At 41.7% G+C, this 15111-nt stretch overlaps 1 protein-coding gene across 1 annotated transcript in view; it reads right to left on the minus strand.

Moving 5' to 3' along the window:
• The window catches only part of MAP7D2 (MAP7 domain containing 2), a 75662-nt gene that overhangs the window by 26977 nt on the left and 33574 nt on the right, over positions 1-15111 (minus strand). The window contains exons 2-3 of the mRNA XM_082757363.1: positions 9761-9838; positions 6468-6631 (exon numbers count right to left, since the gene is read on the minus strand). Of these exons, the coding sequence (XP_082613489.1) occupies positions 6468-6631; positions 9761-9838 (242 nt within the window). The remainder of the gene's footprint in view (positions 1-6467; positions 6632-9760; positions 9839-15111) is intronic.

A 15111-nucleotide genomic window follows, 5' to 3' on the forward strand; every position in this document is an offset into this window, starting at 1 on the left:
ACAGTTTCTGTGGTTACATCACAGCCCCTTCCATTTCTACCAATCCCCTGCGCCACCTCCTGCATCTTTTGATAGCTCAGCCCAACTGCACTGAAAGCCTTTCTGCATCTCTTGGCCAGATTATTTCTTCTCACTGACTCGTGACTTTGGTCTAGGTCTCCTATACCCTTCCCTGACATATTTTAATGACAAAATCTCAGTCATTGTTCAAGCACATCTCCTTCAGTCTGTACAAAAGCCCTGTATTCTCCAACAGACCAGACATCAACACCAGGCACCTCCAGTAACTAGCGTGTTGGGAACCTTTATGTACACCATCCATAAACTTTGTTACCTTCCTGCAATCACCTGTAGTCACTGACTTTCAGTAACAGCTGATACCCCAAAGCTGTTGGGCGTGTATCTGCAACAGCCTTTGTCTCTTCCACGTGTTTGAGGAATCTCTTCTACCACCACGACTTCCAGTATTTTATTTCTGACCAGGATTTCCCACCTCAGCCAACCCCACTACCAACTACCCACTGATTCCAACAACCAACCGCTACCTTTTCGTCCTCAAGTTCTCTTAATTTTCTCACCTATCACTTACACCATAAATTCCATCACAGATTCCTCCAGACAAGGAATGAAAAGAGGCACTCAGCTCTCTGTTACCTTTTGGCCAGTTGACCCACCCTGCTTTTACCATTTCTGGTGCCATCTCCAGGAAAACAATCTTCTGGTCCCCTGTTCCGAACTCACTTTTTTACCTTCCTTCCATATCTTTAGCTTATGGTGTATCAGGTAGAAAGAAAGCAGCTGCTTCCTCCTTTACACCCCCTTTTTTTCTTTCCTCCTATCCAGTCAGTGGCATCAGTGTTCAGGTAGGCAGGAATGCAAATCATTGTCCTTCCTCCCTCCCTCCCTTTTTTTTTTTTTAAACCCCCTTAAGAGAACATGCACGAAGCATCACAAAGCTCAAGCACAGACCTTTCTATAATAGCATAGGAAAAAAAAGAAGAAAACACGCATGGCTTTGAATGCTCTATCACTTCTTGTCCATAGTTTGGACACGTAAAGAAAGTAATCTCCCAGTCTTAGAAAACCAAAGTCACTGCCCTGTAGCACAATCTTTCCTTCCTTGCTACTTAATGATTCAATTTTCACATTTAAAATGTGTGCTGGCTCACTATTTCAACTTCATATTTTCCACTTTTAACTACACACCCTTCAACATTAATTTCATTCTATTTCAGGCCCTTTTCTGTACTCTTTTCAAACCTGTTATTTCAGTACCTGTTCTCTGCAATTCACTTTTTTTTCATTACTTTTTTTTCTACTATGGCTCTTACCCCAAAATACGTTTCTAGCAACAAAATAAAACAACCCTCCCACTCCTTTCCTATTAAAGCATACAATTCTACAGAATCTTCTTTCTTTCCATATCTAATTAATATCATTGCACATTAATAAAAGAGATGGTGTGAAAGCAGACAAGCTTCAATTATCTGGGTGATTTATGACCTTTTTAAATGCTGCTCAGAGCAAAGCCCAGCACTATGTTCCAGCTTGGAAACCACCGAATACACTTACACCACCTACCATGAGGGCATTGTTCTAAGAATCAAACAATGTATATGATGAAATAATATAAAGAAAATAAATGATTTTTCATTTCATACGTATATGAAAGCTCAAACCACACACATCCTGAGGTTGAAATCTTCAATTACTCAACGTGGAGAAGCCATCATTTATTCTCATTTGCAAAGAGCCTTTCATTAAAGTGCTGCAGAACATAATGATTAAGCCACATGAAACCCTGCAGATATATCTTAGATAAAGAACAATATGAAGGCCTTCTGCACAAAGAAAGGTCTGTTATTAAAAAGCATTAAGTTAGCACAAGGCTGAATGCTAAAATTAAGAAGCCAAACAAAGCCAAAAAGACAAAGAGAACAACCGAGATGCACAGAAGCATAGCATAAACAGCTCATACATTAATAATCTTTTTGCGACAAAAACTAAACAGCAAGACAAAGCGTTTCTTCATCAGCAAACACTGTGGAAAACCCCTCCTATGTTATAGACACGGTACCTTCTTAATGACATACCCAACTGTCTGACCCTTGTTTGGGAATTCTAATTGCTATAGATTGAGAAAAATCTCTGCACTGGGTATATAGTTAACTTCCACTAAAAAACATGTAATGTACAAGCTTCACACGTGGGTTAACTTAAGAATGAGTAAAAGCATAAAAAGAGAGCCATCTACTGCTGGTAACTAAACAAACATGTTGCTTTCCAAAGCCCATATAGTTATTCATGCGTGTTTTTCTCAGACTAAACAACAGAATAAACATTTGGGCTGCCTGAATTAAAACACAAAACAAAAAAACCTGAACTGTGAATACAAATAATTTGACTGAAGTACTTTCCTTTTACTTATGTAAAACATGACGCAGATGCGAAAACAAAGAAAAAATAATTTTACAAGTATTATGACTCATTTTGTGCAAACAATTCTAAACCAATCTCCCTTAAACCTGCAATAAAACATCTAAAAGACCCAAATGTAAGATTAGAGAGGAAAAACTCTTCCCTTTCTTTTCTGTATTCATCAGTGCAGTATGTAAGTAGCTGTCTCCTGATCTTATCAGTTGGCCTCATCTTCTATTAGAGAGGCTCCTCCACATAACAACAAAAAAGCTATTGTTTTCTACTTAAAGAAAGGAAATAGATTTTAAAAAATCATTTTTTAACTACCCCTTCTGAATATAACTCATTTCTACCCCCAGCAATTTAAAATTATGGGTGTGTATAAAGAGAAGACTTACACAGAAAAAGGGCGTGTGCATCAGAGAATAAAAGGACGGGACAAATGAAGGCTCTGCGTTACTGTACGTACGTGTGGAGCTAGAGCAGCAATAATGGCAGAGGGAGAGCACACAGCAGCAGAGAGGATGCTCATTATTACACAGAGGACTAAATTCTCCTCATGCCCACTGCAGAGCAATCAAGAGACTGCTTGCATAGCAATCTCAACCAGCTTGCAGCAAAATTTCTGTGTTACTTGTGCAACTGAATTCCACTTGTTATATGAGCTGCTACCAGATGTTTGAAAGGTGTTTATTAATTACATATATTATAATTAGAAAAGTAAGTAATTGTCACTATACCATCCACCTTGGTTTTTCCACCTTGTGTTTAAGTGCATACTTTTTTTCAAATGTAACAAGCACTGGACATACGCCAAAACAAACATCTAACTAAAAAAAATCTTCCCGGTGCTGTAGGATGTTCTTTTCCTTTTAACATTGATCTGTTTAAGTTGGCATGCTGGCCTAGATTTGATGCTGTCTAGCTCTTTACTAGTAGCTGTTCATTTAAACATTAGTATATTGGTAGGATCGGTCCAACATGTTATCAGTTCCCTTCTTAACAATATTTGATTGTTTTATTAAAAACTAATTTTGGGTGCTATATGGGTGCTCTCACTCCTATTCACACTACTACCCTTAACAAACATCACTTGTATGGGCCATGTATTGTTTCATGGACTACATGAGCAGAAGAACACTGCTTCTAAAGAGACTTCCCAATATACTACATGTAGGAAGGCTTTTATTTACAGTGTACTTCCAAAGCACATGGAAGCTTCAAGGTGGGAAAAGGGGAAAAATTAACCAAATGAGGACCAGTTTGCTTTTATTCAGCTGGCTGAACTCCAACTGGCTGCTTGCTGTTTGAAGTAAATCATTGATACCTCCAGTTGAACACCACCACTCTTCTTTCCTCAAGGCTCAGGGATTGCTTACACTAAGGAGAAGGCAGCTTTAAAAAGAACGTGGAGGGAGCAGCACTGCTACTGAGTACCTCTCCAGATATGAAAGTTGCAGTAAATGTAGAGCAAGGACTTTCAGCAAGGATTTTCAGGCACATTTATTCACTTTCTGCCTGAGGAATTGGAAACACTTCCATCTTACTCTGAGGGAGCTCCAGTTGCCCTGGAGAATAACTCTGCTAGAACACCTCTCTTTCCATTAATACAAAATTGCCACCTCTTATCTGGCAGTGGAGAGGGAAAAAAAGCAAAATAAATCAAGTTTTGGTCACCTCCTCTTTGACAAGGCCTTTGCATACAAAGCAGCTGAGCATAGAAAGCTCTAATGTACAAAATGAACCAGAGCCATTCACTTCTCAAGCTCTTACAGACACAACAATATTTTTAGAGTGAGATTTATATAACCTGTTCCTGTCACAGATATGCGCTGCCTTCTGCTGTGCTAAAAAGCCAAAAAAAAAAAAAAAACAACACCCAAGGAAGATATGAAGGATAACCAATAAGGCAGACAGCAAGGAACAAAATCTCTCTATTGGGCACTTCAGACACCTGATGGGCAGGTAACATCAGTGCTCCAGTCCCCACCCAAGTAAACCAGTCTTAAAAGAAGAAACACCAAGCACATGCTGTAGTGTGCTGGCTCACTGGCCAGGTCACAAACCCACAGGGTGTGGGAAATACAGGCTCCAAGCTCTTCCAGTAAAGACAACCTCAAATGTCCAGAATGATTCAGGTGCAGTGAGTGATCTGCAATGCCCATGGAGCTGTGACTTCATCACCGTCCTTACTCAGACCTCCACTACTACTGCATATATGGGATTAGAGGGGAGAAACCCGTGGCTCATCAGAGCTGGGGGGTGGCTTTGGCAGATCCTTTAGTAAAATTCAAGTTTGAGAAATGAAAGAGTGACAAGTAGCTGTGAAGCAATACCAGGATGCGGTGGTGTCTCCTCTTCCCGATCCCTTTCTTCCCTCAACCTCCTCTTCTCTACAGATTATTACTCCATGTACCCTTCCCTCCTTCAGAAACTCCTGGATCTTCCCATCCATCAGGGATAATCCAACCCCAAACACGCACCCACCCTCTCCTGTCCTCCTGCCCCCAGTAGCCCTTCCTCAGCTTCCTCAGCCCATGCAAGGCGTTGGACAGTTTAAGCTTGAAGGATGGGCTGAATCGAGCAGATCTTTGAGCGTTGGTATTCATTCAATGATCACAGACTTGGAGGCAACAACCCTTTCTTCAGTCAATAAAGAAGTCTCCCAGTATGGGAGCTCTCATGTTTCACAACCCACCCTTCCATTTCTCCAGCGTGGGTAAATCATGCAGGCAGGCAAAGCAGGCAAGTTGCTCACTTTGCCCACACCCCTCCCCTTCCCTGCCCCCCTCCAGTGCAATTTTTGAGGACAGGGATTTGGAAGTGTTTGTACTTGCCACTTTCCTCTACATCCCCCATGACGGAGATCGATTTTGCTTAGCTGCAAAAGGTTATCACAGCTGGAAGTACTGGGGAAGGAGAACATCAGGTCAATGATGTTACTGTGGAAGGAGATAGATCTCCTAAGCCTTTGTTTCTGTTTTTGTCATCCTTCATAACAAAATTTTAAACTATTCACATGACAAAACATTTCAAAATGAATTCTCAGCTAATTATGCAGAAGCCAGAAACAGTATGTTACAGTTGAAAGAGGAATGGCAGGATATAATTTACTGTAACCTGAAAAGAAAATTTAAAGAAGAATCAAACACAGGAGGAAAAAAAATACACACTCAAAGAAGCCTGTTATTCTGATCCCACGTGGAAGTGTTTCATCTCTTTTGCAAAGACACTTGATCAAAATGTGTGGGGGGGAAGGCTAATAACTGCAGATTTCTAGGGCATTTTTTCTACAGAAACTAAGGAAATACCTTCTCTTGCTTTTTTTTTTTCCCCTAAACCACTGTCCCCTTTTCCTAAAATCATTAATTCTTTATCAGTTGCAGTCGCAGTGCTGATGTTTTCTACAGAATGTGGTGAAGGCAGAGACACACACACACACTGCAACCAGAGATCAGCATCAGAAATTGGACTCACTGGAGCACAAAAAAAAAAAAAAAAAAAAAAAAAAGGACCTTAAATGATCTCAGTGGAGAGAATAGAAGAGAGGTATTATGATTATTTCTGTTCTACAAATTTAAGTCAGACTAGATTCTTCACTACTTTAAGAATTTCTCATTATATGTTACCGGGGAAAGAAAAATACTAACTTCTTTACACTGCCCATGCAACTGAAATTGCATTTATGGAAGTGTAAACAAAATCGTGCCAATTTATGGAAACTCATCTTTAAAAGCTACCTTCCAGAATGTTGCTGCTTTACCACCTGCCAATCAGAATCCCAGATATATTAGTGTAAGTAGATGACTGTTTTGTGAGATCAGACAAAAATCAAGGGACAAAAAAAGCTTGGGAAAATGTTTTCGATGTACAAGCAGTAGAAGAGTATTTATGGCTGTGGTGATACATGGGTGCAGTTCACAAAGTAATGTCCATACGTCTCTGGGACAAGAAAAAAAGAAAGAAACCTGCTGTGCATGTCAATATTCTGCTATCTGTAATGCTAACAGATACAGTTGCTCTGTTGTATGAATCCCAGCGGACCTTACCTCCTCCTCTTTAAGCTTTTGCCTCCTCTTTTCTTCAACAGCTGCTCTCTTCTGCTCCTCTCTCTGCCTCTGTTCCTCCAGTCTTCTCCATCGTTCCTCCACATGCTTTTCATATTGAAGTTTTGCTCTCCTCTCCTTCTCCAGTATCTGCTGCTCCCTAGCAGCTTAGGCAGAAAAAAAAAACACGTGTTTCACTTAATGCAAATTTTCTCCTACTTTAAAATTACTTGATAGTGTGACACAATAGAGTAAAAATAACAAACACAAGTACACAGGCTCTTTTAGTGCACTAAGATCAAAAGTACAGTACACAGAAATGCTTGAATGATTAATAAATTCAACTGATATACTATTTAATATGGAAGCCCTTTGTACATAGGTGACAGTTTGTCCCCCCACTTGTGTAAAAACAGCGTGCAGAATAGTTAACGATTCTTTTATCTATATAAATATATATAAATCCTTCTAATCCCTCTGTAGCTTAAAACCATATTTTTTTTCCAGACATAACAAATGCTCCCACTAGATTTTGAGGTGAGTCAATTTCTTATGTTGAAGCAAAAGCCCTTGGAATTTCTTTAAGACTATGTTTCTCTTTACAGGGCTACCTTCAAAATAAATACATAAAAATAGAAGCTAAACTTTCCATGAAGCTTTGAAAATACACCATTCTGCTCATAATTTGATGCTATGCTGTTATAGGCTCCAAGCAGTAAAAGAAAACATTTTTATTATTGAAAGTTTGTTCAGTTGCTTCTTCGAACTGGAGTCATAATCCTCTTGAGACATTACCTTGTTGTTACAGAAATTCAGACTGCAACATTACACACAGGACTGTTGCTTCAGGTTTACACAGGGGGCCTAAGTAACAGAAGTTAATGTGACAAATGGTGAAGAAAAACCCAGTTCTCATGCAAGTGCATTCCATAAAAGGCATGAAAGAGGTCAGTAAGCATGCCTTCATACACGCTGACCTGTAACATCATACCAACATACATACAGCCACTGTGTAAGAGAGCACAGCTGCCAGGCTAAGAACTTGAAAGTTATGGAAATCCTGAATTAGCATGATTTATACAAGAGCTGGTCCTTCACTCTACTCACCTGTTCAGCCCCAGTCAACTTTTTCAGTCACTGCTTCCCTGTCCAGCAAATTATCACCCTTCAAGCATTCTCACTTTTAGCTTCTTCCCATTAGTCCTAGGCTCTTACTGAGCTATCTCAATTCCCTCTTCATAGATCAGCCTTTTCTCCTCAGCTCCTTGCCTCCCAGCTCTTTAACCACAGCTGTGGCCTTCAGTACCTTCTAGTATCGCTCTGTCACCAAGCCAGAGTCCCACATAACACCAGATGCTTTCCCAACAGATGCATTTCTTCCTCTTGAATACCAGACCCTTATAAGATACTTCCTCCAGGTGTCCAACCTGCTTTACAGAATGCCTCCTGCCTTATTCCTGTTAGTATTATGGTTGGTGCTGTCTTCCCCTTTTGTCTTGGGAGAACTCACTATTTTTCTTCCACTGCAGGGCAGGTCAATGTGAGAGGGGTGTTAGTGCTGTAGGTGAGCCTGGACTCTTAAGAATGAAGGCTTGGATTTTTCAACAAGTAGTTACCGCAGAGACGGTGGAAAACAAGTGACCGGTCACTAATTATTGATGACTACTAGCCACGTTATGTAGAACACGTGAAAAGAGCATGCTGGAGTTGATAGAAAACCAAAAACAGAGTGAGATGTCTGGAGATGGTGCTAAAATTACCTTTTGATTACGTAGCTGAAACCTGGGACAGATTCTGGACAGAGAAGCAAACCATTCTGTCATCACGGACATAAATACAATTCTTTTTTTTTTCTTGATTTAGGGATACTAAGCCACTACTTAATGAATTTTGGCTTTAATGAGAAGGTTATTCTATATTTGTTTTACATGTATTTGTCCTTCTGGGGAACTCAATGTGTTTTCTTTCTGAATTTCTGAAATAAACCTGCTGCAAGACAAAGAGCTACTGAGGCCAAAATCCAGAGCTCCCTAATCTAGGAATGGTCCCTCTCTCTATATATATAGGTTAATATATATATATATACATACACACACACCTTTCCAGAAGGCACGTACCGATATACAGTGTCTGGATGTAAGAACCACAACCAACACCTTTCAAATGCCCTACACCAGCCACTCCCAGATTCTCCAGTTTTCAGTTTTCCTCCCATCTTCTCTTCCGCTTTTTAATCCAAGTCCTTTCCAATCTACTACTCATATCGCTTACTCAGGAGCCAGCAAAGCAGGGATAATAAAGAAGAAAGAAGAGGTAGTTGGGACTGAATATAGCTATAGGAGATAAAACCTTAGGCTGGTGCATTCCCCATGTGGACAAAACCTCCGGGGAGATTAACTACTAAAACCTAAGTCCTCACTAAGCAGATTTGCACAGGAACTACAAAAAGAAACCTTGCTCACCAAGCTCTCTGAACTAAAAAACATCAAATCTCAGGCCTCTGGTTTTACCAAAAAATTGTCAATAGTTTAGTTACTTACTGCAAAGAAAACAGTAATTTCCTGTGATTCTTTCCACAGGTGTCCACAGTATTTCAGTTACCATTGCCTTGAAATATATGGCAAACCTAAATTTTACAAAATCAAAACGCTGGCAATTCCCTTTGAGAGGTAGTGTCAGGTAACCTTAAGGAACAGTGCTACTGGCCTTTCTGGTTACTGCACTGAGGAAAATCTTTTTAAAACTTTATATATGCACACACACATTAAAAAAGTTTAAGCAGTTCATTTTTCTCTCTTACAAAATTTCCCTGACATTCTCTTGGAGGTGTTAGTACATTAAAAAACACTGATGCTTTAAAACACAATGAATTGATAGATTTTTTCATTCCCTTGAAAGAAGATTTATCCTTTTAAAACTGACAGAAAAATATTCAGCTTTATGCCACACTGAACAGCTCCATATCATCTTTTAATGTCTAAAACTTAATAGACTAAAACTGAGGCTGTTTCAGCAAATCATCCTACATATTATCATAAATACTACACAAGAATTATTTGTTTTGTTTTGTGTTTTTTTTTTCTTTTACAAATGAGAAATCTAACAGTTAGTATCTTGCATGTTAACCTTAGAATGGAAATCAAAGAAGGCATGGACTAGTTTTGAAGAAGTAATACAAGCAATAAAGACTAGCAATAGGCAGCGTTTAGAATTCAGAATAGACAAAATGTCGCATAAGTAACTTAAGCCTATTAGCACATATACATAAATAATACATGCACCTCCTGCCATCTTACCAAGGTATTTTTCCCTTTCTTCTCTTCTCTCCTTTGCGAGTCTTTGTCTCTCGTCAGTTTTTAGAAATCCATCAATGGCTGAAATCAGAAAGAGAACAAAAGTGTTAATCAAATTAAAGCACACAAGAGAACTCAAAAAAAACACCAAATTAAATCTAATGCATTTAACAACCCAAACAAAAATGCGATTTTGCACTTGGCAGGGGGTGAGGGGGGCAACAAATTGGGATTTGGATACATCCAGAGCAGTCTCCTACCTACTGCTGAAGTCCAAGTACGGCTCATCCGTGTAAATACCTGACTCCTCTCCTCAGAGCGAACAAGCATGCTGCTAGTGCTTGTTTAAAAGTTTGTAACTTTCTTGGGAAACACCATAAGGATGCAATTAGTATCTATTCAGCCTTGTTAATAAGCTCATTTTCAAGTTTTCGGCTAAAAGAAGAGGTGGTTCAGGCAAGCAGTAAAAGCGGTACACAGCTCTCTCATAGTTCAATGCTTTGTGGAAGTCCCAGCCTTCGTATTTATGGCTTAACCCAGGCACACAACTTCCCTGCCCACAGGAAACCACAAGCACCAGCTCACTGCAACAACCAGTAATTAGCGCTGGATGAGGCTAGGGAGGCAGCTGCCCTCCTACCCCCTTCTCCAGGTAGGAAACACAGTTTCCTCCTGCAGTCGGTACCTAAAAACAGGTTACCTGCTTGGGAGGAGGTCGCCTAAGGATGTTTTGCACCGGGATGCAGACACCGCAGCTCTTTGTGCGGCCTGATCCACTGAACAGTGTGATTTAACCAGGCAGATGGAGCGAGACACACAGGGCACCCGGGAGTTACCTGCCTTCCTCCGTGCCCTGTGATGGGCAGACGGCTGAACCCGTGCAGGCTCCTCCACCTGCACAGCAGCCCCTGCTTTCTGGGCAGGCTTCAGCTGCTGACTTGAGAGATGCTAGAGGATGGGAGCCTTGTGCAACAGCCTACAGGGTGCAAAAACGGTGCCCTCGTTTCTCCCTCTGCGCTTTCAGGATCTCCTGGGGTCTTCGCAGGGCTGCAGCACAAACAGGCACCGGGTTTCACATCCTTAACAATCATCATTTGGGCTCCTCTGTCTCTTGTGGCCAGGGAAAATGCAGCTCTCAGCTGCTCTGCATTGGAGTAACAGCTTGCTTTTACCCACACAGCACCTTCCAGCTCCATCTCCGAGCCTCCCCTGCCGACACACGCAGACAGAGACTCCCCGATGGCAGCCAGGCCCCTGGAAAATTGCGACGACAGCTGCCGGCTGGTTAATTACACCCAAAAGTTGTGGGTCAGATAAACAGCTATTTATTACCAAAGACTCATCCACTTGTTTGTTCACTCGGTGAACATTTACGGTCAGATCGGGCAAGCAGTGGGAACAGCAAGCGGCTCGGTAATGCAGCTGTGGCAGTGCTGTGCGACTGCTTTGAAAGGTCCTGCAGGAAGGAGCTAGGAAGGAAGTTCCTGTTGTCAGCACGGTTAAATTACAGCTCCCATCCATGGCAAGTTTTTCAGGGATCTGAAAGTCAAAACGGCTTGAAAGCTACAATGGGACTCTGTGATTCAGACTCGAGGTAGCAGAGGTTAAATCAAGACTGGAACAAGAGCCTGAGGAAGGAAGAGTGGGCTTGGGAGCACACAGGGGCTTAAACAACGAAGGAAGCAAGCTGAGGCAGAAACTGAGGGCTTCTGAGGCAAGGATGGAGCTGGGATGGAGAAGTGGCACTTATGAAATGGAAACCATGATGGAGATAAGCTGGAAGGATTGTAAGAGCCCCTCGATCGTGTTCACAAAACCCTGTACTGCCTTTCATCACTCTCTTGCATTTATCTCTGAAACTCACTGTCAAATATATGTCCCGCAATGATCGCCAATAAAATTAGAGTGAATTTATCTCTACCTTGACTGCTTTATGAATGCAGCTGGCAGAAGTGGATCTGCAAGCTCTGGCCTTGCTTACAGCTGCCATAGCTGTTCAAAGCTGAGGTATGATGAGATGGGATGAAATTTCTGGTGTTTTAGGCTGGCTTTCTCAAGACTTCAGGCGTCTCAATCTCATCCAGGTAATACAAAAAGAATACAAAGATTGTAATGCCAGATACTTCAGAAATGCAGATGTATCAGAATTGAAGCAGTCCGTGTGATCCTTGTTTCTCTTCCATCCACACACACATTAAGCATTCTTTCCTTTTACGTCCCTTATGTAGCACATCGGATGAAGCTCCTCAAGGGGTGAACCAAGTTCACAGCAAAACAACTGTGACTTATGCTTCCTGCTTCATTTCCTTCTGAAACTGGGAAGTGGTTAGAAAGAGAAAGGTCTGTCATCTGAAGGCTGCCTTGGAGAAGAGCGCTCCAGAGGTGGCTACGTCACAGGGGAAACAAGTGCATAGGATGACTGCTCATTACGTGTGCAACATTAAAAAAAAAAAAAAAAAACCTACGTGGAGGAAAATATCATGCAATCTAATTAAGTACAGACATCATAAATGCATGTGCATGCAGCAGGGGTAGCATTAAAGTTGCACAGGCATCCTCAGTAGCAGCATTTCTTAACTCAAACACTTGACTTCATGAATCAGCTTGCCTGCAAAAAAAACAGAAATTTGCTTGCCTTCTGACAGTAAACATGGCTTTGAAGGATGGAATAACCATTCCTTGGATAACAACTTGTACTCTGTACACTAAGGCCAAAATTAGTGCATTTACTACACATCTTCATGCAGTACACATTATAAAAGCAATGGGCGCAGCAGTAACCTGTGGTGAAAATTTTGATTAATGAATTAATGATAGGAATTCAAATTCTGTTTCATAAAGCAGACTACAAGCAGCAAGCCAGCACAGACAACTCTACCATTAAAGTAACGTAACGTCATTTCCATCTCCTACTATGAACTACCGACAGAGGGCAGATCAAGGTTTGAATGAAAAAGAAAACCCCACAGTGAAAAAACAGCTTTCACTGTGACGTGGGAAGTGACCTCAGGTTAATATCTTGTACGCCCAGCTTTATCCTGAGCTTTCCTCGTATTTACAACCACACAAGGCTAAAAAGCTCTGCAGCAGTCAGTGCAACGTTTAAGAGTCAGGACATCAACACAGAGTGGTTGTGCCTTCTGCCAACCAGGATAATAAATACAAAGAAGCACCGGCAGAGAATTCTCTTACAGTCTTTTATTCCCAGTCTTGGGGAATAAGGAAAATGCCCAATTAACAACAACAAAGATTTTATTGCAAGGAAACCACCCTCCTCGCCCTCCCAACTACTACTTACATTTCATTTCCCTGCCCTCCTCCAAAAAAACTTTTCCAAGGAGTCCCCACTCTCAGAGAAGTGAGTCTGACCGCTGGGCTAATCCCTTGAGATCATGCCTCATTTTTTGACTGAGCAGGGCCTGCTGCTCCTCTGGGGCTTGGTTACAACAAGCACTTCCACAGAAGAAGAAGGTGACTTAAACCAGTGATAGTGTCGGTGGTCCTGCAGCAGTCACCTATCACCTTATGCTGAAGGACTCCTCCGACACCTTGTTACTCTGAAATAAATACATAGAGAACTGAAAGCTGGCATGTTAATCGCGGCTTTGACCCTTTTAGATGGGCAACACAGATCTACTTTTACAGATGAAAGAGGCTCAGACCACGTGCACAAACTCTGCACCATGTACTGTTGCATAAACATCTCGGCTCCTGCTGAAGATGGAAAGGAAGGTCGCTGCGTCCTGACCTGCAAGGCCAGCTCTGTCTTGTGAAACCCATACCCTGCTTTGGGTTGAGAAAATGAGCACTCGAGCAGGGCAATCGGGTTACTGGAAGCTGAGAGTATGCTTTGTTAGGATCACACAGCTGCTTGAACACCTCTTCTGAAATTTGCACTTGAGTAGCTGCCGGCAGGTAGCACCTACATCCATTTTTTTTTTCCTTATTTTGTTTTTAAACCCATGTACTCTTCTGAGCTCTGTAACATCCTGTGGTGTTTGGTTTCACAGCGTGTTTTTGTGTAGTAGATACCCAGCCCTTTGACAGCAGGCATCCCAATGGAGACGAAGAGTCAGCCGGGGCTCCAAGGCCAGCTCTACAAAACCACGTCCAACACATTCAGACCTTTGGCCAGCCTACACGGCCGTGTTCAATGCCTTCAGACCTTTGCCCACTCTGCACAACCACGGTCAACGTTATTTAGACCTTTGCCACAGTGCGTGTGCCCTAAAGTGACGTTGCTGCATTGGTGAAATTCCTGGTCCAGGTGCAGTTCTGTCAGTGGGAAAGCATTTTTTTTCCATGTTGTTTACAGTGATCAAGGAGACAACACAGCTGAACGCTCATAAAATAGACATTTGCCAGCACGGAGGTGGAGAGAAGGTCTGTAGAGAAGACCAGACAGAGGCATCACTGCACTTACCACCCACCCTTCTGCTGGCAGTCACCCTCGTTTCAAATGATATAATCCCAGTCCATAAAATCAATGTTTTACTCCCTGGAATCTAATTTCTGTCCTTTGAGGCTGTTCTTGGAAATAATAAAGAATACACTCTTCCACCTGCCGCTGCTTCCCTCTGGGTACTGCTGAATGAAGAAATGTTATATTCTTCAAGTTTTCAGGGACTGACTACACTCTGAAAGGAAAAATGGTTTAAGACTGCATGGGACTGGACCTGGATGACTGTTTACATCAAGGAAAAGTGCTTTTCCTAAACGTTAATTACAGGGTATTGCTGAGAGGCTTTCAGGTAAAGTCAACAAGCAAACAGCAGACAGGCTTTGCAGATATATTCAATAAAATCCAGTGAATCTGCTTCGTCTTTGATAATTGCCTTTTCAGAAGTTTTCTTTAATTAATAAAAGCTTGCAGCTACTTAATTTTATTGTTATGTTTGCCAGGCTGGATGTCAAATATCACTATAAGAAAAAAAAAAGGTACTTTCTATTATGCCTAATTAAGATACCAGGATAGGTATCTGTTGTTATAAAGACGTTAAGCAGATGAAGTCATTAAGGGCAGACTCAGCTGCCAGACACAGGGGCATTTCAGACACCCTGGGCTAATTGTCTAAGACGTGGCCTGGCAGATAGCAGAGAGAGCCTGCCAGGGACCTGCACACTCCAGTTAAACAGCTGGGACACTGGGACACGCAGTGTCACAAGCTGCCAGCCTTCTGCTCCTGACCCCTACCCGAAATGTTCAAGTTACTCGTGTAAATCAAGAGCTCCAGCTGCATCCCATATTCACACCAAAGTGTCAGTAGCAAGGTATATCCTACTGGTATGTTTACTTAAGATAAAATGATCCCAAGGTGCTGGCCAAATAGCTTTTAAAAGATACATAAAGTATC

This window comes from Aythya marila (genome assembly GCF_965140915.1).
Source record: "Aythya marila genome assembly, chromosome: 1".
Lineage (NCBI taxonomy): Eukaryota > Metazoa > Chordata > Aves > Anseriformes > Anatidae > Aythya > Aythya marila.